Genomic DNA, 25,517 nt, shown 5'->3' on the forward strand with positions numbered 1-25,517 from the left:
CGCAGTGCAGGAACAGTGGGTGCATGGGACGTGGCAACCGCTGGCGTTTTTCAGCCGTCAACTACGGCGAAACGAACGGAAGTACAGCACGTTCGACCAGGAGTTGCTGGCCCTTTTTCTGGCCATCCGCCATTTCCGGTTCTTGCTAGAGGGACGCCCGTTCACGGCTTTTGTGGATCATAAGCCACTAACGTTCACTATGGCCAAGACCGCCGAACCGTGGTCAGCTCGGCAACAACGTCCGTTGACGTTTATCTCAGAATTCACCACTGACAGTCAGCATGTGTCCGGTAAAGACAACCTGGTGGCGGATTGCCTCTCCCGCGCGACCGTTCATGCAGTCCAGCTCGGCATCGACTATGCCCTCATGGCTGCGGATCAAGCCTCGGATCCGGAAGTCCAATCTTACAGAACCAACCCCTCTAGCCTCCAAGCGGCCGACGTCAAATTCCATGCTGCGGGCACTACGCTACTCTGCGACGTCTCCGTAGGAGATCCTTGCCCTATCGTCTCGGTCACCTGACGCCGAAAAGTTTTTGACGCCATACACGGGTTGTCGCACCCTGGCATGAAGGCCTCGCAATGGCTGATGTCGTCCAAATTCGTGTGGCAGGGCATGCACATGGACGTTCGCGACTGGGCCAACACCTGCGTGGTCTGCCAAAAGGCCAAGGTGCAGCGTCATGTCAAGGCTCCATTGGCCACTTTCGCTGTTCCGGAACGTAGGTTTGATCATGTGCATGTGGACCTGGTGGGGCCACTTCCGCCTTCACATGGGTTTACTCATCATCTTACAATGGTGGACCGCACCACTCGATGGCCGGAGGCGGTTCCTTTGTCATCCACCACTTCCGCAGATGTCGCCAGGGCATTCATCTCCTCTTGGGTCGCCTGTTTCGGGGTACCGGCGGACATCTCGTCTGATCGTGGGCCACAGTTTTCTTCGGCGCTCTGGAACGCTGTGACTCAGGGGCTCGACGTCAAGCTACATCGCACCACTGCCTACCATCCACAGGCGAATGGCTTGTGCGAACGATTCCACAGGTCGCTCAAGGCCGCACTGCGAGCCAGCCTTCAAGGCGCGGGCTGGGTGGACAGGCTTCCATGGGTCCTTTTGGGTCTTCGTACGGCGCCTAAAGAAGATCTTCAATCATCCACGGCGGAGCTCGTATATGGCCAGCCGCTACGCATGCCAGGGGATTTCCTTCCGACTCCAACAGAGCTATGGTCCGCGTCCCAGCAGCTCATCAGACACCAGGAGGCGGCTAGAAGTTTCGCTCCAGTGCCTACGTCACATCACGGCTTGCAGAGCTCCCACATCCCAGCTGAGCTGAAGAACGCCGACTATGTGTTTATCCGCTACGATGCTCATCGGGACCCGCTCAAACCCCCTTACACTGATCCTTTCCGCGTGATAGAGCCGGGAGACAAATCTTTTTCGGTCGATGTCGGAGGTAAACCGGACCACATTTCGGTTGACCGGTTGAATCCGGCTCACTTGGACCTTGACCGCCCAGTCGAGATCGCACAACCGCCGAAACGTGGCCGACCGCCCACAGTCGCCGTGCCAGATCAAACGCAACCGCCCGCCAGCTCGCCCGCCGTCCATCAGCTTCCACTTCAAGGCTACAGAAGTCGATCTGACAGGCTTGTCAGGCCTCCTCGCTGTTTTACTTTTTGCTATTAAAGACAATTCTGGGGGGGCGCATGTGGCGGAGCCACTAAGGGACTCCGATCAATTGTATATAATTCCCTTTAATAATATGTTGGCTACAGCCTGAGTCTGTATCTTTGTTTTCACTGTTTACATGTACAGAGCGCGATCACTTTAATAGCGCGGGTAAACGCGATGACGTCACGCCGTTCATCACGTGATCCCCACCGGCGGGCAAAATGTGATGACGTCATGACGTCGGCCACGGGACCGCCCAAGCGGTCCTCGTGGAGCCTCCGAACTGACTAGACCTATATTCGATGTTCTCCTGTAGTTATCCGTTAAACTCTGTTTGTTTTCATTAAACCTCGTTTATTTGATCGCCTGAGTGGACCTCAGTCTTTTGGATAGGAACTAGACATTCCTACACAGTAAGACTTAAAACAATAAAGTTGGAATCAATCCAGAAAGATGAAACAATCTTTTGTAGATTTTTACTGTACAAAGTTATAGTTTGATGACTCGAATAACCAATTAATGTAGTTAAGTATTTGATAGAACTAAAGCTATTGAGAGGAGTCCCCAGTATATATTCCAAACCAAAGACCTCTGGGGACCGAGCTGTCAGCCAGCTGAGATCAAGAACACAATTGATCAGTAGCACAATGAGCACAGTATTGCATGGCAAGACTGTCCAGCAGGTGTGTATATGTCATCGGTTTACTCAGGACCTGTTAATGCTTCAACCTAGTACAACTTATCACCTGGGGGTGGGGGTGGTATTAAATGCCAACGGATTTGAAACCGCTTTTTTTTTAGTTAGATTTGAGTTGGCAGATAAGTGACGGTACAGCCCAACATTCGGTCTCTTCTTCGATAGCTGCTTAAGTTAAATTGGTGCGAGGAAGGGTGTTCCTCAGTGCCACGCTACAGCACCATCCTATAGGTAAACACTGCAGTATGCCTGCAAGAAGTTGCAGTCAAGTTTCTGGCCACACCTGACCATTACTGCACCTGCAAATGTGCAAGTTCTATTTTGCATGGTAGCTGCTGGTATCCTTACAGCTGATTGCATACCTTGGTAACTTTACTTATCCAGAGCCTGAGAAGGCAGCTTACCCCAGTCATTCCCAAGTGCATTTGCCAGGGCTCACAGAAATGGTTAGTTGCATCTTGACAGCCAACAATCACTCCTATTCACCCTTTCATACCCTCTTTCATGCAGTACCATGTAAAGAATGGCTTGCTGTGATTGGGAGGCTTCTGAAGGACTTGCCAGCACAACAGTGGTGGGAAAACTACTAGAGATGTTGTCAAGATCAAAATTACTTCTCACTGGGAGAAGCGTGGGTTAATAAGGAACAGCCAGCATGGATTTGTTAAAGGCAAATAGTGTCTGAGTAACCTGATTGAGTTCTTTGATGAAGTAATAGAGAGAATTGATAAAGGTAGTGCAGTAGATGTATATATTGACTTTCAAAAGGAATTTGATAAAGTGCCACATAACAGACATATTCAGAAAACAGAAGCACATGGGATTAAAGGGACAGTGGTAGCTTGGTACATAATTGGATAAGGGATAGGAGGCAGTGAGTATGCAATGGGGTCCCCCAGAGGTCAGTATTAGGATCATTGCATTTCTTGTTTTATATATAAATAACCTGGACTTGGGTATAGGGAGTACAGTTTCCAAGTTTGTGGATGATACAAAACGTTGCAATGTAGTTAATAGTGAGGATAGTACAGACTTCTGGAGGACATAGACTGGTGAAATGGGCAGACACATGACCGATGCAATTTAATGTGGATAAGTGTGAAGTGATGCACTTTGGAAGGAACAACATGGAGAGGCAGTATAATCTAAATGGTACTGTTTTGAGCAGGGTGCAAGAGCAGAGAGACATGGAGATGCACATTCACAAATCTTTGAGGGTAGCAGGGCAAGTTAAGGCAGTTAAGAAAGCATATGGGATGCTCGGCTTTGTAAATAGGGGCATTGAATACAAATACAAAGAAGTCACTGGTTAGACCTCCACTGGAGTATTGTGTATAATTCTGAACACCACACTTTAGGAAGGATGTCAAGGCTTTGGAGAGGGTACAGAGGAGGTTTACCAGGCTGATACTAGGGATGAGGGACTTCGGTTATGTGGATAGATTGAAGAAGCTGGGATTGTTCTCCTTAAGCAGAGAAAGTTAAGGGGAGACCTAATCGAGGTATTCAAAATAATGAGGGGTTTTGATAGAACAAATAGGAAGAAACTGTTTCCTTTGGCAAGTGGATCAGTAACCAGCAGTCATAGATTTAAAATAATTGACAAAAGAACTAGAGGGTAAATGAGGAGAAATCTTTTGACACCAAAGGTTGTGAAGATCTGGAATCAACTACCTGAAATGGTGAAAGCAGATTTTATAGGAACTTTCAAAAGGTAATTGAACATGTATTTGAAGAGGTCTAATTTGCAGGGTTATGGGGGGAAAAAACTGGAGAGTGGGACTAAATTGGACAGCTCTTTCAAAGAGCCAGCACAGGCATGATGGGTTGAATGCCTCCTGTGCTGTAAGATTCTATGAACAGGCATTCACATCTCATAGCAATGATATGGCCTTACTTATTTTTCAAATCTCGTTCAGTCTCAGTATGTAAAGTTCTTTGTTGCCGCTTATTTGTTGGAATTTATCACTTCAGCAGTCCTCTTACAGGTTTTCATCTCCCACAACGTTGGAGTTGAAGCTTCACTGAGATGGTAGAACTGACGGAACTTATTTATTGATGCTGAACCTCAGGTTTGGTGTCTAGCTCTTTAAAAAGAAGTTTTAAAAATGTCAAAAGATAATTTCAAGGTGACTGCAAAATGCTGCAGCGTACTAATGCTCAGAACCATATAGTTGGGAGTGAGTTTACAGCTTATAATTCCTCAAACAGTAAGGTCCCAGTCTCAATAAATGAATCAAGAGTTGTATAGATGGACCTTGTAGCAAGTCATTTGTCTGGTATATTTGCTAGGGAATGGTGCATAGGAATGTAGGAATGTAAAAGGGGAGGGGAAATGTACTTCATGTTAGAAGTTAAAATTGCACTGAAAGATTTTCAATGAATTCTGTGGTGCTGATTTTTGAAATAATTTCCAGTGAAAAGCATTCTAATCTATAATGCTTTTGATCAAAAGACTTTAATATATAGAAATGGAAGTTCAGTCATTCATTTTATCACTTCTTCATAATTTCTGTATTTACTTTCTTTTATGTTTTTTTTCCATTCTCCTCTACTGGCTTGTGACTTGACATTGACAATTCCAGTGGGAGAAATGTGTGTATTTTCCTCTGAAAGTGTGTTTTTGGTCATACATTATGAACATAACTTCTATACATGACCTATACAGTGTCATTATGCTGTGTCCCTTTTGCTTTTTCTGGAAACCACCTGTGGATTTAATGTGGAGCTGGGAGTAGCACTTCTCCTGCCCCCTGGCTCCACAATAAGGTAAGTCAAACGGGTCAAATGTACCTTTCCTGTGGCAGCCTCAGTTTGGCTGCCAAGCGCCTGAAGAAACTCACCACAGCATACACGGCGCATGCCACGGCCCTGTCCCAATTCCCAAGTGGTTAAGCGGCATTAACAAGTATAGGTTAGAAGTTGCCAGATTTGATTTACAGTCCATACTGAGTTAGCTGATCGCAGCTGGGGCACCAGGTGCGCTGCTACAGTTAGCCTCAACAAAGCTGGGCTGAGGAGGGGTAAAAGAATCACCTCGGGTTAATACTTCTGTTGCTGCTGATATAATTGGGGGTGTATTTCCTTTGGGCTTCTCAACCTGTGCTTCTGTAATTTTGGCTGAAGAAGCCTAGAGGAAATTCTGCTCCATTGATTCCTGCTGGAAAGTGTGCACGTTTTGGTAGATAGCACAATGAACCTCGACTGTGAAGCATTCTGTGGAACGATACCCTAGCATGAGTTGATGCGTTGAATGGAGGAAAAGATTGGGCAGGAAAAGAATGGTGTGTGTCTAATGTTTAGGATTTTGTATGAAAATTATAGCTTGGCCCCATTATTAGTAAATACTAAGTTTTTCTATTTTCCTTTATTAATTGGTTTCTCATTCTTTATTTTAATGTTCTCTTTTCAATTCTTCTCAGATAAGGGGGAAGTGACAGAGGTTATTTTACCATGGTAGTCACTTTACTACCATTCTGCTGCCCAGTCAGTGAGTGGTTATCCCTCTGACAGTTTTCATGCTTTAAAATTGACCTGTATCAATACATGGCAAGGAAATAACAGGGATATTGAGATATCTGTTTGAATGATAAGTTAGGAAGAGAGTGACTGGATCTATGGTTGGGTGGGGGGGGGGGGTGGGGACTATTATGTCCGTGTATGATTGAGACACGGACAGCAGGAGTTGAACAAAACAAGTCTTTACTGAAAGGAGTCAATTGGGAAACTGAAACTACAGAGGCTTACTAGCGCCTTTTATACAGGGGTGGTCACTGCCGGTACTGCAGTCTGAGACCAGTTATTCTCTTAAAGGTACATACACAACAGGGATAGGGGAACCTAACAGGATTTGAGTATAGTACATTCTAAGAATTATTACTGTATATCCTAATACAACAAAGCCAGTTATAATAATAAACTACACAATATATTAATACTTCAGCCAACAATTCTGTAAGATTATACTGGGGCTGAACTGGACTGTTCGCAACCTTGGCATCCTATTTGACCCTGAGCTGAGCTCCAGACCCCATATCCGCTCCATCACCAAGACTGCCTACTTCCACCTCCGTAACGTCACCCGTCTCTGCCCCAGCCTCAACCCACATGCTGATGAAACCCTCATTCATGCTTCCGTTACTTCCAGAACCCATTATTCCAATGCTCTCCTAGCCAGCCTCCCATCTTCCACCCTCCTTAAACTCCAGCTCATCCAAAACTCTGCTGCCGGTATGCTAACTCGCACCAAGTCTCGTTCACCCATCACCCCTGTGCTTGTTGACTCACAGTTCAGCAATGCCTTCAATTTAAAATTCTTCTCTTCAAATCCCTCCATGGACTTGCCCCTCCTCATCTCTGTAACCTCCTCCAGCCCTACAACCCTCCAAGATCTCTGCATTCCTTTAATTATAACCTCTTGCGTATCTCCAATTTCCTTCGCCCCACCATTGGCGGCTGTGCCTTCAGCTGCCTAGACCCTAAACTCTAGGGTTTAAAACAAACATGGCCACAGTAAATAATAATTCTAAAAGGTCTAAGAGCGTTAAAAAACAAGCTTGAAGGCTTTGTGTCTTAATGCAAGGAGCATTCGTAATAAGGTGGATGAATTAGCAGCGCAAATAGAGGTAAATGAATATGATATGATTGGAATTACGGAAACATGGCTCCAGGGGGACCAAGGCTGGGAACTCAACATCCAGGGGTATTCAATATTCAGGAAAGATAGGCAAAAAGGAAAAGGAGGTGCGGTAGTATTGCTGGTTAAAGAGGGGATTAACACAATAGTAAGGAAAGATATTAGCTCTGATGATGTGGAATCTGTATGGGTAGAACTGAGAAATACCAAAGGGCAGAAAACATTAGTGGGAGTGGTGTATAGACCCCCAAACAGTAATGCAGAGGTTGGGGATGGCATTAAAAGGGAAATTAGAGAAGCGTGCAATAAGGGCACAGCAGTCATCGTGGGTGACTTTAATCTACATATAGATTGGGCTAACCAAATTTGTAACAATACTGTGGAGGAGGAATTCCTGGAGTGTATACGGGATGGTTTCCTGGACCAATTTGTCGAGGAACCAACCAGGGATCAGGCCATCTTAGACTGGGTATTATGCAATGAGAAAGGATTAATTAGCAATCTTGTTGTGCGAGGCCCCTTGGGTCAGAGCGATCATAATATGATCGAATTCTTCATTAAGATGGAGAGGGAAGTAGTTGACTCAGAGACTAAGGTCCTGAATTTAAATAAACGGAACTATGATGGTATGAGACGCGAGTTGGGTAGGATTGATTGGGTAATGTCACTCAAAGGGTTGACAGTGGATAGGCAATGGCAAACATTCAAAGATCACATGGATGAACTACAGAATTTGTTTATCCCAGTTTGGCATAAAAATAAGTCCAAAAAGGTGACTCAACCGTGGCTAACAAGGGAAATTAGGGATAACATAAGATCCAAAGAGAGGGCATACAAATTGGCCAAAAAAAGCAGCAAACCTGAGGATTGGGAGCAGTTTAGGATTCAGCAAAGGAGGACAAAGGGATTAATTAAGAGGGGGAAAATAGATTATGAAAGTAAGCTTGCAGGGAACATAAAAACTGACTGTAAAAGCTTTTATAGATATGTGAAGAGAAAAAGATTGGTGAAGTCAAGCGTAGGTCCCTTGCAGTCAGAATCAGGGGAATTTATAATGGGGAACAAAGAAATGGCAGACCAATTAAATACATATTTTGGTTCTGTCTTCACAAAGGAGGACACAAATAACCTCCCAGAGATGTCGGAGAACATAGGGACTAATGAGGGGGAGGAACTGAAAGAAATCAGTATTTGTAGGGAAATGGTGTTGGGGAATTTGACAGGATTGAAGGCCGATAAATCCCCAGGGCCTGATAATCTACATCCTAGGGTACTTAAGGAAGTGGCCCTGGAGATAGTAGATGCATTGCTGGCCATCTTCCAGAACTCGATAGACTCTGGAACAGTACCCATGGATTGGAGGGTAGCTAATGTTACCCCTCTATTCAAAAAAAGGTGGTAGAGAAAAAGCGGGGAATTACAGACCGGTAAGCCTGACATCGGTAGTGGGGAAAATGCTAGAGTCCATTATAAAAGATGTAATAGCAGAGCACTTGGAAAGCAGTGACAGGATCGGACAAAGTCAACATGGATTTACAAAAGGTAAATCGTGCTTGACTAATCTACTGGAATTTTTTGAGGATGTAACTGGTAAAATAGATAAGGGAGAACCAGTAGATGTGGTGTATTTGGACTTTCAGAAGGCTTTCGATAAGGTCCCGTATAAGAGATTAGCTTGTAAAATTAAGGCACATGGGATTGGGGGCAAGGTATTGACTTGGATAGAGAACTGGTTGGCAGATAGAAAGCAAAGAGTTGGAATAAACGGGTCATTTTTCGAGTGGCAGGCAGTGACTAGTGGGGTACCGCATGGATCGGTCCTAGGACCCCAGCTGTTCACAATATATATTAATGATCTGGACGAGGGAATTGGATGTAGTATCTCCAAATTTGCAGACGACACAAAGCTGGGTGGGAGGATATGCTGTGAGGAGGATGTTGTGAAACTCCAGTCCAATTTGGACAGGTTGGGTGATTGGGCAGAAACATCGCAAATGCATTATAATGTGGATAAATGTGAGGTTATCCACTTTGGTGGCAAAAACAGGAAGGCAGATTATTATTTGAATGGCAATAGATTGGGAGAAGGGGAAGTGCAAAGAGACCTGGGTGTTCTTGTGCACCAGTCGCTGAAGGTAAGCATGCAGGTGCAGCAGGCGGTTAAGGAGGCAAATGGTATGTTGGCCTTCGTAGCAAGAGGATTCGAGTACAGGAACAAGGATGTCTTGCTGCAGTTGTACAGGGCCTTGGTGAGACCGCACCTTGAGTATTGTGTGAAGTTTTGGTCGCCTTATCTGAGGAAGGACGTTCTTGCCGTGGAAGGAGTGCAGCGAAGATTCACCAGGCTAATACCTGGGATGGCAGGAATGACGTATGAGGAGAGATTGGGTCGATTGGGCTTGTACTCACTGGAGTTTAGAAGATTGAGAGGGGATCTCATCGAAACCTATAAAATTCTGTCAGGCCTGGACAGACTAGATGCAGGAAGGATGTTCCCGATGGCCGGGGAGTCCAGAATTGGGGTCATAGGCTAAGGATAAGGGGTAAGCCATTTAGGACTGAGATGAGGAGGAATTTCTTCACCCAGAGAGTGATGAACCTGTGGAATTCTCTATCACAGAAGGCAGTGGAGGCCAATTCATTAAATATATTCAAGAAGGAGTTGGATATATTTTTTAAGGCTAAAGGGATATGGGGAGAAGGCAGGGACAGGGTACTGAATTTGGATGATCAGCCATGATCTCATTGAATGGTGGAGCAGGCTCGAGGGGCCGAATGGCCTACTCCTGCTCCTATCTTCTATGTTTCTATGTAATTCCCTGTCTAAAGTTCTCCACATCTCTACCTCTCTCCTCCTTAAGATGCTCATTAAAATGATCCTTTTTGACCAAGCTTTTGGCCACCTGCCCTAATATCTCCTTATGAGGCTCGAAGTCAAATTTTTGTTTACTCCTGTGAAGAACCTTGGGACCCTTTGCTACATTGAAGGAGCTATATCACTGCAGGTTTTGTTGTTGTTGTAATATTGCAATTACTTTCACTCAGTAAAAATCCTTGCTCATGCAAAGTTCCGAGAAGTTTTAAAAAGGTTTTCTTGAAACTCATTCTGTGATTACAAAGACTAAAAATGACATCCAGGGTTTTTCTGCAACAGTTTACTGCATACTTCTGGAAGAATTTGTGGTTTTACACTGTCTCCTGGCACTCACTGTGTATACTCGGGTTTTCTGTGGTGGAATCTGAGCTATCTGTACTTGTTGCCAATGTATGTTTGATTCATCTGCACATTTTTAACACTTTAACACTTTAACAATTGTACACAATTATTATTATTGATAGTGTTTAGTGGCATTTCTTAAATTTAAACTGTATATTGAATTTACAAAAACTGCCATTTTGGAGAGTGTTAACAGTTTTATATACAGTAGATAACTGTACTTGTGCCACTCACAGTTTTAGAAATTTCAGCAATCCATAGCTTAGTATGTACTGGATAAATATAGACCGGCAGCCACTATGCATGTTGTAGTCCATCATCGTGTGCCTCAGCTAAAAATTATCCTTTCTCTGACCTTCAGTTGCAGAAAGCTCAACTACTGATCAGAAGGGCATAGGCTGTATTGCAACAAAACACCCCTTCAGAATTAATTTAAAAAAATATTTGCCAAGCATACTGGCTAGTTTCATATTCTACGTCACTTACCACAGGAAATGGGTGACAAAATGGTAGAACAAATATTTATACATGTCTTTTTAGCTCAGAATTTTAGCAATTGAATTGCTCAGATAAACTGGAGCTCATGGAGATTACAGCAGCCTGCTGGAGGAAGTCCACTGTGATCAGCTTGATAAAAAGGCTTGGTAGGTACTCTGTACTTTAGGCTTTTTAATGTTTGTGTGAGCCAGGCCATGTCAACTGTTGGCAAGAGAAAATTCTAAAAAAGTGGTATCAAGATTATCTAGCAACGCAAGTAGCAACACTAAAGCAACAAAATGAATGCCTACTATTAGAGTGCAACTATATATAATAACCAAGTACTGTAAAAGAATTGATTTAAAAAATACTAATGAGCATATTCTATTATTGCTTTCAATTAGAAAATTAACTATACACAGTGGCTATTGGAATGCTACATTAAATATATTTGTAGTTTTTAATCATATCAATACTGTCAATTTAAAGCAAACTATTTAATGGCTGCCTTTTTTATTAATTATGTCTGATAAAAATGAAATGATTTTTTTACTTATAAGTTTAGAATGGTTTTATTCCACTACTCCTTTTCAGTAGTTTTTAATACTTGGAACATTAATAATTCCTGGCAGTTGCTAGTAAGTTTAATTTATAATTTAAAAATAATTAACATTTCCTAGTTCCATAGCTAATATAAAGTTTCAAAACAAAAACTGCTGCAAAAATTATAATATTTTGTAGCATCATCCAATTTGAGAGAAAAGCTACATATTTAAGAGCATATTTTAACTTTACACAAATTTATGCTGCAATAAAAGGAGTCCAATACCCTGTTTACACATGTAGATTGAATTCAGGTCTGGCAAGCTTGTATGAAGTGAATTCATTTTCCTTAGTGTTGATAGTCACTGCTGTTCTAAATAAGGACCCAGTGACTGACTATCAAATTACCCATGTGATGCGTGTCCGAACATGTCAAATAAGAGAAGAATGCTATAAGAAAACAGGATCTCAACTGTCTGATTCAATTTAATTTGCATTAAAAATGCTGTTAAAGGACTCACATTGTGACCATTTTGGGACATTTGCATTGGATTTAAAATATCCGAGAACAACTCAGGCTGCTTCCAATAATTATCTTTCTGATGTGCGACAGTGTTCCAAAGTATGTATGTAGAAATGGTAGACAGATGACCAGCATCTTCCACCTTCCTATGATTGATACACATCTGTTAGTTATTAGAATTTTGGAGGAGAGTCCTACAGCTCCTTTTGGGGAGTTTAGCTGACATTGTTAACGGTTCTCTCTCCTCAGGTACTGTCCCTCTTGCCCTCAAATTTGCCATCATCACCCCTCTCAGAAAACCAACTCCTGACTCCTCTGTTCTTGCAAACTACCGCCCCATCTCCAACTTCACTTTCCTCTCAAGTCCTTGAACGTGTTGTCGCCTCCCAAATCCATGCCCATCTTTCCCGCAATTCCATGTTTGAATCCCTCCAATCAGGTTTCCGCCCTTGCCACAGTACCGAAACGGCTCTTATCAAAGTAACAAATGACATCCTATGTGACTGTGACAAAGGTAAACTATCCCTCCTCGTCCTTCTTGACTTGTCTGCAGCCTTTGACACGGTTGACCACTCCATCCTTCTCCAACGCCTCTCCACTGTCGTCCAGCTGGGTGGGACTGCACTCGCCTGGTTCCATTCTTATCTATCTAATCATAGCCAGAGAATCACCTGCAACAGCTTCTCTTCCCACTCCCGCATCGTTACTTCTGGTGTCCCCCAAGGATCTATCCTTGGCCCCCTCCTATTTCTCATCTATATGTTGCCCCTTGGCGACATCATCCGAAAACACGACATCAGTTTCCACATGTACGCTGACGACACCCAGCTCTACCTCACTACCGCTTCTCTCAACCCCTCCACGGTCTCTAAATTGTCAGACTGCTTGTCCGACACCCAATTCTGGATGAGCAGAAATTTTCTCCAATTAAATATTGGGAAGAACGAAGCCATTGTTTTTGGTCCCCGCCACAAACTCCGTTCCCTAGCCACTGACTCCATCCCTCTCCCTAACATCTTTCTGAGGCTGAACCACACTGTTCGTAACCTTGGTGTCATAGCTGACCCTGAAATGAACTTCCAACCACATATCCACAGCATAACTAAGACCGCCTATTTCCACCTCCGTAACATCGCCAGTCTCCGCCCTTGCGTCAGCTCATCTGTTGCTGAAACCTTCCTCCAGGCCTTTGTTACCTCTAGACTTGACTATTCCAATGTACTCCTGGCTCGCCTCCCACATTCTACCCTACGTAAACTTGAGATGATCCAAAACTCGGCTGTCAATGTCCTAACTCACACCAAGTCCCGTTCACCCATCACCCCTGTGCTCACTGACCTACATTGGCTCACGGTTAAACAACGCCTCTATTTCAAAATTCTCATCCTTGTTTTCAAATCCCTCAATGGTCTCACCCCTTCCCTTCCTATCTCCTGTAATCTCCTTCAGCCCCACAACCCCCCGAGATATCCGCGCTCCTCTAATGCTGCCCTCTTGAGCATCCCTGATTATAATCGTTCAACCATTGATGGCCATGCCTTCTGTTGCCTAGGCCCTAGGCTCTGGAATTCCCTGCTTAAACCTCTCCTCCTTTAAGACGCTCCTTGAAACCTACCTCTTTGACCAAGCTTTTGGTCACCTGCCCTAATTTCTCCTTATGTGGCTCGGTGTCCAATTTTTTTGTCTTATAATACTCCTGTGAAGCACCTTGGGACGTTTTACTACGTTAAAGGCACTATATAAATACAAGTTGTTGTTGTTATCTGCCACCAGTGGGCGGCAATTGGAAAATCTATGTCAATATTTTGAAATTTCAAAGTTTGTCATGTTGGGCTATGTGTGTGTGTGTACGTTTGTGCACGCTTGCGGGCACACAGGAAAGGCTCTGATTATCGTCACCTGTGTTTTGTTGATGAAAAATGTAAGCATTCTAATTAGTGACAGCTGTGCAACGGACGGACATTTATTACAGGGAGATAGAGAGACACACAGAGAAACACATACCAGCTTGGATTTTCTTCCGCTGTCTATCCTACATCAGGTATTATAGTCATGGAAATAGTTGGAAAATCAGTCAGAGTCCATCCATCGCATACCTGCTTCAACCTAAATTTCTCTTTTCCCCGCCCCCCCCCCTGGCAGCAGGACAGGCCATTGGCTGCCATTCACCACCCGAATGAATGTAAATGAAAGCAGAAAGTCGGGACCTGGCAGTGCACCCAATTTCCTTGTCTTCCACATGTGTCTCCTCTGACCCCAGGGACCACCAGGAAGGGGGGGGTGCCCTAGGGCAGTGAAAGTCATCCTACTAAGCGCCATATTGGAGGGAGAGGGCCTAATATTGACCTCCTATCTGGCCTGTACCTTGCACCCCTGGCCTACCAGAAACGGCCATAATGTCTACACATCTTTCAGCTGACCTGTCCACAATGCCATATGGCTCACCATGGGACCATTGAATGCTTGGGAAGTTAAAATTCCCCATTGTTCAAATGTTACCAAATTCAGATCTTCTACAGATGCTAGGGCGTTTAAGAGGGCGGTTAAGAGTCAACCACATTGCTGTGGGCCTGGAGTCACTCACGGGTATGGTAGCATAGTGGTTATGTTACTGGACTAGTAATCCCTTGAAACAAGAGTTCAAATCCCACCATGGAAGCTGGGGAATTTAAATTCAGTTAATTAAATAAAAAACTAGTATCAGTAATGAGACCATGAAACTACTGGATTGTTGTAATAAACCCATCTGGTTCATCATCTGTCCTTACCCAGTCTGGCCTATATGTGACTCCAGACTCACAGCAATGTGCTTGACTCTTTAACAGCCCTCTGAAGATCAAGAAGGTGGCTCACCAGCAGCTTCTCAAGGGCAACTAGGGATGGGCAATAAATACTGGCCTTGCCAGTGATGCCTACATCCCATGAACAAAAAAAAAAAAAAAAAATTGATTTGTGTGAACTTCCAACTGTGGTGTATGTAACCTGTTCCACCTTAAGAAAACTTAAGCCTGTTCCACCTTAAGAGATGTACTACTTTCTCTGGCTGCTGTATACGTAATACCGGTGGTGACCACCGGTATATAAGTACTGTGTAGTGATATTGTATTTAGTATAGTCCTGACCTCCAACTAGTAAAGACCTGTTGAACTTTATTCTTGTAGTCTGTGTCAGTAATTAATCTTAATACAACTGGAACACACAGACTTAACACCAACATTTTCAGTTTTTCCAGCATTTGCAGTGACAGAACTCAGTGTGCGGATGCAGACATTTTCTGTGTTAGTTGCAAAACATGATTTAAACAAAATAACTCAGTGGCGTATAAGGCCTGCGCAAAGCAATGCTCTGTGAGCTCTTGCTCAGGCTCTAACGCAGAAAAAAAATTTGGGCCTCCATCAGGCGAATGTTGCACACCTTGGCCAAACAGTCACCCTTTGCATTCAGCGTTGAGAGCAGGAAATGCACCAAGGGACACGTAGCCCCTATTTCTGTGCAATCTTACTACGCAAGCGGGTGCACCCTCTGCTGCCGGAAGGGAAGTTGTCTTTTTATTTCATTATGCAGCCAATTTAAATTGTACATGTTGCCTAGGTTCGTCCCTACTGCCTCATGCCTCTCCCCACACCATTCTGCTGCGAGCCCCAAGTCACCCTCGCCATTGTTGCCCATTCCCAGACCAGACTCCCAACTCAATCTAGCCTTGGCAGCGCCATCCCGGCCTGAAATCTCGAGCCCTGTCAGAAAATCAGGTTTCCAGTCATGAAAGCACTCACTGTGCCATTTCAACTACTTTTAAAAGCACAGTAAGTGCATGACAACTTAAATCAGGCCCCAGACACAATTGGGAGTCTGGCTTTTCTAACAGTGGAGAAACTGGGATTCCCAAAAGGGCTTCCCCAAGCATGTTTATGTTGCCATTTGTAATGTACCATCTGTTTGTACTTTAAATAACGGTGGCTTCTCGCATTTCCTTATATCACCTGTCGCCACCACTTGGGCACCTGTTCCGACCACCCTTACCCTTCCCCTGCCCCCTCCGAGTTCCCAGCCTTGATTGGAACCAACTTTTCCTCTGCTTTTTCCCCCATTGTAACTGCTACCTTTCTGATCCAAACACTGATTTCCCGCAGTTCCCAGTTTCCTACTGTGGGGCTGGGATTTTCTGCATGTTGCACAACAGCAGTTTCCCTCGGTCAATCCTGGGCAAACACTTTTGTGAAACTTCTGCAGTGGCATTGGAATTGATGAAGGCTAATAGCAACCATTCTACATTCTCCTTTAACCCATCCCCCCTCTCCCCCACCCCTCCCCCTCTCCTACCCTCATCCACCCAATCACTACCAATTAATCCCAGACCTTAAAATGACCTGCTATTCCCACACCCAAGGGTTTCCCTCACTAATCCATCAAAATACCAACACTCCTCTGCTCTTGCTAGATGCACCATGCTTTCTGACTGTAGGACCCACCACTCAGCACTACCAATCCACTTGCCCCCGCCATGTTCCATATAGTACCTCCTACTTATATCCTGGAACATCTTCCCTACCATCTCTCTCAGTATCCTGGGCTGTAAAAAAAAAAGTGATAAATAACTACATAGTTAAAATGAATATATAATAATAAAGCCAATAATTTACACAATGTAAACATAATCATGGAATCTGAGCCCAAAAAATCACCAATATTCTCACAATATTTTGTAATAAAATTGAGATTTGACTTATTTAATCAGCATAAAATTGGCCTGATAATATATTTGGGCAGATTGTTGCCTGGGCGTAAAAGTAACATTAGGGTTCAGCCACCCATCACAGAAACTACCCAATTTTAATTTCCATTGAAATCAATTCTGAATGCAGTAATCAGAAAAGCGCAGAGATCGTATTAATCTAAAAGGGTGCAGGTGAGTGCCCCTTTAAATATTGGTCCAGTTGTGTCAGTTAGTTTCTGAGGCCAATCCCGCAAACTTTTAATGAGTGGGTTGGCTGCTATGTGGGACTTCCTTCCTGTCCAGTTAAAATAGCACTGGGGTCCCAATAATATCATGGGACCCCAATTTAAATATATTCACGAGACACCCGCCAGTTTCTGGCAGGTGATTTCTGACCTGAACTGGTCCGTAAAATCAGGATCAAGTAGCTCACAGTGGGAATTTCCTCGATTTTAACCGCTCACCTACTCCAATCCTGCCGGGCAGATAGAATTATAATCAGGGCCGATGTATCAAATGCAGTCAACTTTTGCACCACTGATAGCTTTAGGCCACAGCAGGAGTCATAATCGGTATTGGTTACTACTTAATCCATAAAACAATACATGAGACTGATGTGCTGTTTTGTGATGCCTGCCAGTATATTACCTTTGGCACAGAGCAACACATGCAATCCAAAAGGCAAGACGACTTTTGTCAACCTGCCCCTGCATGAAAGTTCAGCACCTTTGAGCCTCTTGTAAATCCTCTTGGTGACATCTCTTCAACAACAATGCTGTTACCCTCACCAAGTGAGCCTAGCTGCACCTTCCTATTCAGTGAAGTAGGTGATTCAGTAGTGCTAAAATGTATGGAGGAGGAACATTTCTAATGTTTCTGATACTTTTGCTCCTGGAAGATGTCAAAAACTTCTGGCTATTTCACCAGTAAAGAAAGCAAAAGGATCAATGGTGAACAAGTGCGGGAAGTAATTGTGCGAATCTCTTACTTTGCTGCTTAGATGTTGTGATGGTTGACACCATCTACCCCACTATTAGTGAAATGCAACCTGAAAAATAAATATGTGTCTTTTTTTAAGTTTGTATGCTGAAGGTGTCATTCAGGCAGTTTTTTTATTATTCTGTTTTTTTTCAGCTTCTCCAGTAGGCAACGGATACATCAAACCATCAGCAACACCTATGAGCAGCATACAAGGTGACAGAGGTCCACCAGCCATGATGCCCATCAATGTCGACCCTGACATTAAGTCAGGAGAATATGTCTTAAAAAGCATATTTGCCAACTTTACTACTCAGGCTGAACGAAAGATTCGCATCATCATGGCAGAACCATTGGTAAGTTAGGGTACAAAGATTTTTTTTGTCTGTGGTCCTGTAAAATTGATTCTTGTTAACTCAAATTTTTTCCAGTTTCTTAAATAGAGTTCTGGGTAATATATATGTTATTATAGATCTGTTAAAAGATACTAGTGACCTTCTTTGGCACTGCTCGCAGATAAAAGCAAATGGTTTAGTACCCAGGGATGAAGCATCATCTTCTGAATTTCTCTCATGAAGCATCCCACCAGTGAGTCACACTGTCCAATTTCACTCATCTATTTGATATTCATACAAAGTTTGACCATTGGTAGTTCTGATGGATGTGACACTCTGCATTCACAGTACTCGTAACCTCTCCACTAATAAAGCACTGGCATAAATGTAGACCTGGATAGAGCCTGGCTTCAGTTACTTTCCTTCCAATATAGCTGCTATATCCACTTGTAAGAAGCAGTTTTCTTCTAATTGCTGAGGCCCTGAAGTCTGCATCTCTGGGAGAGGACCTTGCCATCCAGCGATCTGTCTCCTGGGCTGTCCCTGCTCACTTGTGCTAGGTCTTGCACTACATGAAGACCCCTCTACCTTAATCTCTAACCCAGCTGAGGTGTGAGTTCTGTACTGGTGCTTGGGAGTGATGGAGTGCGTGAAGGCGCCTCCGCAGAAAGATTCTCCTCCTCTGAGATGTCTACCTTGGGGGACTCTGGCTGTTTAGAAAGACCTCGAGGAAAGGGACAGGAGTTAGGATGACACTGAAAGGTTGGACAGTAGCAGATAAGAGGCATCACAATGCAAGTTGATGTAGCCAAGCTGTGTACTTGTGAATTTCTCAGAGGTTCATGAAGGGATGTAAGAAATAGTCAGAGATCCTGTTCACAGAAGCTCCCAGCCTCAATATGTCCTATGTTGACAGCTCTTGCGGGGTCACTGATCTTGAGCACTTGCTGCTCCAGGTACAACTGCACTATGAGGTTGGGTGGTCTTGCTTCTCTCCCTGTTGTTGTGCACTGTATTGTCTTGCAGAGCGAGAGAGGGCGAGAGTTAGTGAGTGTTTCATACAAAGGAGAGTGCAGATATGTGGGGCTGCTGCTTGTTGTGCAGATGCTGAGTGTGAAAAAAGCAAGAGACAATCAGGATGGGTAGGTATTGAATTGAAAGCAGGTTTGTGTAGTGAGGAAGGAGCCACAAGAGAAGTTGGTGATTATGCAAAAGACTAGCACCCTTGAAGAGAATAGTGAGTAGGTGCTGTGAAGGGAGCAAGAAAGAGTGTAAACGTGTATTTGTAATGAGAATGAGAAGTGGTATAGTGTGCTGGGTTGTGAAGGATCTGATGGAGGGGAGGGAATTGTTGAGAGTGGTTGGGGTAGGGGGAAAGAATTGTTGCCATGTGTTGTTGAGTGAGCTGGATAAATGATGAACTGTACTCTTGTTACTCAGATTTACTTGCAAATCATTGAAGTGCTTCCTGCACTGGATCCAGATCCTATGGGTGCTGCTCCTGGAGCGGACTACCTCAGTAAACTCTCCATGCCGGGTGGACTTAGTTTTTGGCTATACTCCTGGCACTGGCTGGAAAGAGAACTTCTCTCCTCCTCTGGACCTTTTCCAGCAGGACCTCCAGGAAGGCCTTAGAGAACCTGGGAGCTTGTCTGCAACTCATGCTAACTCAGTTTCTTGCTGCACCACTGCAACAGTGTAGTCTTGCAGAAGGGAATGCAACCTTGTTTGTAGAGAGGCATTCCCACTTTAAATACCACCTCTGGCTGACCTGCTGGAAATTGTGCTCTTGAAGTGGACGGGTTTCCTGGTGAGTCAGTGAATCGGATGGAAAACCCACCAGTAAGATTATAATTGTCAGTTGACATGACCATTACTCCGCCCTGATTGTGATGGCAAGCACACTTTTTTCGAGAGGAATGATGGTGTGCAAGTGGACTCAGCTTCTTCCACAGGCAGTGCGCTGTCGGGAGTTGTGAGTGACCTTCACCTACATGAAAGAAGGGAATGTATTTGTGACAATCTTGTGAGGTGTCTAGAGAATGTGCCTGTTGTGGTAGAAGAGCTGGTATGCAGTGTGTCAGATGTGAGCTATGGGAAAGTGAGGGTTGCAAAAGTGGTGAGTGTTTGAGTGTGAGGAGAAGAAGGTGAAGTGTGGTGTTGTGATTGTAGAAGAGTGCAGGGAAGCGAGGGTGGAGGTATGAGCAGAGGGTAAGAGAGCAGTATTGTTACCGTGACAACTCTGGTGAGGTCGTTGAACTTATTTCAGCTATGTCCTGGAAGCTAAGCGCCTGTGATTGACCTCCTCTGTGATGTCTTCCCACTGGAAGGGTGTTGTTGCCTGGAGGGCTTTCTGCCTCCTGGGGTGGGGGGAGGGTGTGAGGTGTTGGCGGGGAAGAGCATCTCTCTCCTCCTGTCCACTATCTGGACCAGACCCTCCAAAGCAGCATCGGAAAACCTGAGCACACGATCTGCTGGTCTAGCAGCCATTTCTCTCGAGTGTTTCGCTGGTATCTGCAGCCAGAATACACCTCCTCATTAAAAGGTGCTGGCTGTCTTTAGCTGGCATTAGAAACACCTGAATTTCCACCCCCCCCCAAACACGTGCAGCTGATGAATAGTGATGACTACATGCCTGACTCATGATATTGAGCACGTAACATGAATATTACGTGCTGCCTGGGACAACACTAACAGGTATGTGCAGTGCACGCCTGTCCTCTGCTCATCAATTTTTGTGTGCAATTTAATTTCTAGGCCCTTATTCCTTCAAGTCTTTTCCCTGCTTATAACTAGTCAATTTCATTTTTCTCTTCTCCCTTTGCTGCTGCTGTCTGCTATCCCTCTTGTTAAATTAGTTTTTATTTGTATATTAACCTCATCAATTTCTACCTTCTCTACTTTCTCTGTGATTGATTTTAATTTCCCTTGCTGCTTTCCTTCCTAGTTAAAATGGCTCTTTATTTCCCTATTTACCTGTTTGGCCAGTACATTAGCTCCAACACATCTTTAAGATCTGCCTCTCAAAGGCCAGAACATACCTTCCCAGGATCACCCACTTTATATGGGCTGACTCATTGTACAGAGTATTCCAACAAGAAACTTGAGATATCTTTTCTCTGGGTAATTTGAATACATTCCTATACATTTCAGCCCTTTAGTGAAGCTACAGCACATTTTATTCCATCAGAAGATCTTGTTCAGTACAAATTGGGCGGGGAAACAGGCAAAAAGGGCTGTCTGCTTGTGACCGCAGGTTTCACATTAGCTGGACAAAGCCTGTCAATGGGAAAATTAGCCGTTTGGTGTGATGTAACACAAGTATACTTCAAAAAGAAATTATACTTCATCCATCAACCCATGCTTCATGTGATCGCAGAATCTTGTTAATTAGTGCTGTTAGATTGTTTCATAGGGCCACACTTGTATCGCCTGCCAGAGTTAGCAACTCTGCATTATTGATATGACCTAGTTAAATTCATATTAAATTTTAATAGAGTATCAAAGTGGATTAAAAGTTAAAGAGATGTTGGCCTAGAAATTCTGGCACGCCCATTTTCTCGTTATTGGGAATGGAGTCAAAGGAACAAAAGGTGGGTCTCATGGGCAAGTTGAGCTTGGAGAGGGCATGAGGGGAAATAACGAGAGAAACTAGAGAAAGATGCAATTTCAGGTCTAGGGTGGTAGGAGAAATGGGAAAGGTTTGGCTTGGTGGAAAACGGGAAGCGGGAAGCAGTAGATGCAGCTGAATGGATGGTCTGAATCTTCGTGGCAAAGACGTCTGTGAGCTCCCTGTACTTGTTGTTAGAGGTGAGGGTAGAGAGGGTGGAGGAGAGTGGTTTAAGGGGAGAGTTGGTAGGGGTCCAGCAGAGGTGCGTAGAGGCCTCCAGTGTTAGCCGTGCACACTAGCGGATCTAGTATAGCAGCAGAGGAGCGAGGAATAATGGGAGTGAAACCCAAGGACCAAGAGCAGTGAGAATTTTTTTTTCTTCATTACTCTTGCTCCTTGGGTTTCACTCCCATTTCCTGTCCTGTCCACAAAGCTTACTTTCTGTGTCATAATTTTAAGTCACATTTTTTGTCAACATTTAACATTGAAAGTCACTATAAATATTTATAATAGCAAAACCTACCTAAATATGTAAAAATTTCCAACATCATTACGGGGTGTTGATGAACCAATCGAATCACTCAAAAACCTTCTTGGAAAAAATTTCACCTGCCTTTTTTCCCCACGGTAACTGAAATTTCTAATTTCTAAAATAAAGTTTTAAACAAAATTTAAAAAAATCTAGGAGATTACATATTTCCTCACTGAATTGTTGGAATGCTCTACAAGGAGCTAGGCAATATAAAATGGGTGATCCTGGGAAGGTATGGTGTGGCGATGCCGGTGTTGGACTGGGGTGGACAAATGTAAGAAGTCACACGACACCAGGTTATAGTCCAACAGTTTTATTTGAAATCACAAGCTTTCGGAGCACTGCTGCTTTGTCAGGTGAAGTGGAGAGATGCCTATAGACACAGATTATATAGTCAGAGAATAATGCCAGATGATTACAGGTAATCTTTCTAACTGCCATTTATCACACCTCGGCAGAGAGATAATCACAGCAATCAAAGGTGTGAATGGCGTCCAAACAGGTCAGTCAGGAAAACATTACATCAAAGAACAATGAGGTGGGGTCACAAGGGGTAAAATGTTGCAGATGCTGGGGTCTGTATGAAAAACAAAAAACAGACAAAACACATTTTCTTTGCTGGAAATCACAGCAGGTCCGGCCGCATCTGTGTAGAGAGAACAAGCCAACGACGAATCGAGTCTGGATGACCCTACGTTAGGTGGGGTTACATGTAGTGTGACATGAACCCAAGATCCCGGTTGAGGCCGTCCTCATGAGTGCGGAACTTGGCTATCAGTTTCTGCTCTACGATTTTGCGTTGTCGTGTGTCTCGAAGGCCGCCTTGGAGAATGCTTACCCGAAGATTGGAGGCTGAATGTCCTTGACTGCTGAAGTGTTCCCCGAGTGGGAGGGAACACTCCTGCCTGGCGATTGTTGCGCGGTGTCCATTCATCTGTTGTCGCAGTGTCTGCATGGTCTCGCCGATGTACCGTGCTCCGGGGCATCCTTTCCTGCAACGTATGAGGTAGACAACGTTGGCCGAGTCACATGAGTATGTACCATGTACCTGGTGGGTGGTGTCCTCACGTGTGATGATGGTATCTGTGTTGATGATCTGGCATGTCTTGCAGAGGTTGCCGTGGCAGGGTTGTGTGGTGTCGTGGTCGCTGTTCTCCTGAAAGCTGGGTAATTTGCTGCAAACGATGGTCTGTTTGAGGTTAGGCGGCTGTTTCAAGGTGAGTAGTGGAGGCGTGGGGATGGCCTTAGCGAGGTGTTCGTCATCATCGATGACATGTTGAAGGCTGCGAAGAACATGGCGTAGTTTCTCCGCTCCGGGGAAGTACTGGACGACGAAGGGTACTCTGCTGGTTGTGTCCCGTGTTTGGCTTCTGAGGAGGTCTATGCGATTTTTTGCTGTGGCCCGTTGGCACCCCAATACGCCAACATCTTCATGCACAAGTTCGAGCAAGGCTTCTTCGCTGCACAGGACCTCCAACCAACGCTATACACCAGATACATCGACGACATTTTCTTCCTATGGACCCACGGCGAAGAATCACTGAAAAGACTTGCGAATACACAGGATCTGCTCAGACGAGGAGGAACGCGATGGACACCTACAGATGCTGAAAGACACCCTTGTAAGAACGGGATATGACGCTCGACTCGTCGATCGACCGTTCCGACGGTCCACGGCAAAAAATCGCATAGACCTCCTCAGAAGACAAACACTGGACACAACCAACAGAGTACCCTTCATCGTCCAGTACTTCCCCAGAGTGGAAAAACTACGCCATGTTCTTCGCAGCCTTCAACATGTCATCGATGATGACGAGCACCTCACGAAGGCCATCCCCACGCCTCCACTACTCGCCGTTAAACAGCCGCCTAACCTCAAACAGACCATCGTTCGCAGCAAATTACCCAGCTTTCAGGAGAAGAGCGACAACGACACCACACAACCCTGCCACGGCAACCTCTGCAAGACATGCCAGATCATCAACACAGATACCATCATCACACGTGAGGACACCACCCACCAGGTACATGGTACATATTCATGTGACTCGGCCAATGTTGTCTACCTCATACGTTGCAGGAAAGGATGCCCCGGAGCATGGTACATCGGCGAGACCATGCAGACACTGCGACAACGGATGAACGGACACCGCGCAACAATCGCCAGGCAGGAGTGTTCCCTCCCACTTGGGGAACACTTCAGTCAAGGACATTCAGCCTCCGATCTTCGGGTAAGCATTCTCCAAGGCGGTCTTCGAGACACACGACAACGCAAAATCGTAGAGCAGAAACTGATAGCCAAGTTCCGCACTCATGAGGACGGCCTCAACCGGGATCTTGGGTTCATGTCACGCTACATGTAACCCCACCTGACGTAGGGTCATCCAGACTCGAGTCGTCGTTGGCTTATTCTCTCTACACAGATGCGGCCGGACCTGCTGTGATTTCCAGCAAAGAAAATGTTTTTTGTCTTTTTTGTTTTGCATACAGACCCCAGCATCTGCAACATTTTACCCCTTGTGACCCCACCTCATTGTTCTTTGATGTAATGTTTTCCTGACTGACCTGTTTGGACACCATTCACACCTTTGATTGCTGTGATAAATGGCAGTTAGAAAGATTACCTGTAATCATCTGGCATTATTCTCTGACTATATAATCTGTGTCTATAGGCATCTCTCCACTTCACCTGATGAAGGAGCAGCGCTCCGAAAGCTTGTGATTTCAAATAAAACTGTTGGACTATAACCTGGTGTTGTGTGACTTCTTACATCTGGGAAGGTATGTTCTGACCTTTGAAAGATTGTGACTTAAAGATGTGTTGGAGCTAATGTACTGGCAAAACAGGAAAATAAGGAAATGAAGAGTCTAATTAGGAAGGAAGGCAGCAAGGGAAAATAAAATCAATCAGAAAGAGAAGGTAGAACTAATACTTCTGTTAAGTTTTTTACTTCAAGGCTTAGATTTTTTTCAAAAGCTGACAGCAGTTGGAGAGAATTTTTAACCACATCTATGGATTATAAGCCTGTGCAGTTTGCAGAAATTCCCAGCATGCAAGCTATGCATCAACAGAAATTAGAATGTCGAAGGCTGTGTCCCCTCTTTGTGTTTCCAAAAGACTTTGAAAGTAACTGGAGATTGAATTATGAAAGCTTTATTTCCGACAAGTGTGGCATTGATTTAAATGTATTAACAAATGCAGTTTTCTACTATGAACTGTTAAGACAGACAACACCTGTGAGCAGTATTACCTATAAACAGCAGCACCTGTGATTGTATTTTCTTTGTTGATGGTTAGAAAAGAAAACAAAGAGATTGTCGAGTGGATTACTATTTATTACTGTTGAACATTCAGTTCTGAACTAAGCCCAAATAACAACAGAAAACTAAGCCCAACCTGGGTCAAGGAAAAACGGAGTTTTTCTGAAACATCTTGGAATAGGAGCTGAGGTCTTGTTTGTCGGTCAATCCTGACTTCTTTTGCCTTTATCTATTGTATATAATGATTACATGGAACATATTTAATAAATGCTATTATTTCCAGCAGTTACACTTGAAATAACTCCAGCAGTGTTACAAATAA

The 25,517-nt window shown here is 44.3% G+C and overlaps 1 protein-coding gene across 6 annotated transcripts in view; it reads left to right on the forward strand.

Annotated features, from left to right (window-relative positions):
* LOC147111928 (protein furry homolog) overlaps window positions 1-25,517 on the forward strand; it is a 486,257-nt gene that overhangs the window by 73,470 nt on the left and 387,270 nt on the right. For all 6 annotated transcript variants that reach the window (XM_085999325.1, XM_085999321.1, XM_085999322.1 and 3 more), the window contains exon 2: window positions 17,614-17,813. In XM_085999325.1, coding sequence (XP_085855451.1) covers window positions 17,614-17,813 — 200 coding nt within the window. The remainder of the gene's footprint in view (window positions 1-17,613; window positions 17,814-25,517) is intronic.

The sequence above is a fragment of the Somniosus microcephalus genome, chromosome 10 (assembly GCF_052327205.1).
Source record: "Somniosus microcephalus isolate GS21.2 chromosome 10, FLI_Smic_1.0, whole genome shotgun sequence".
NCBI classification, from domain to species: Eukaryota; Metazoa; Chordata; class Chondrichthyes; order Squaliformes; family Somniosidae; genus Somniosus; species Somniosus microcephalus.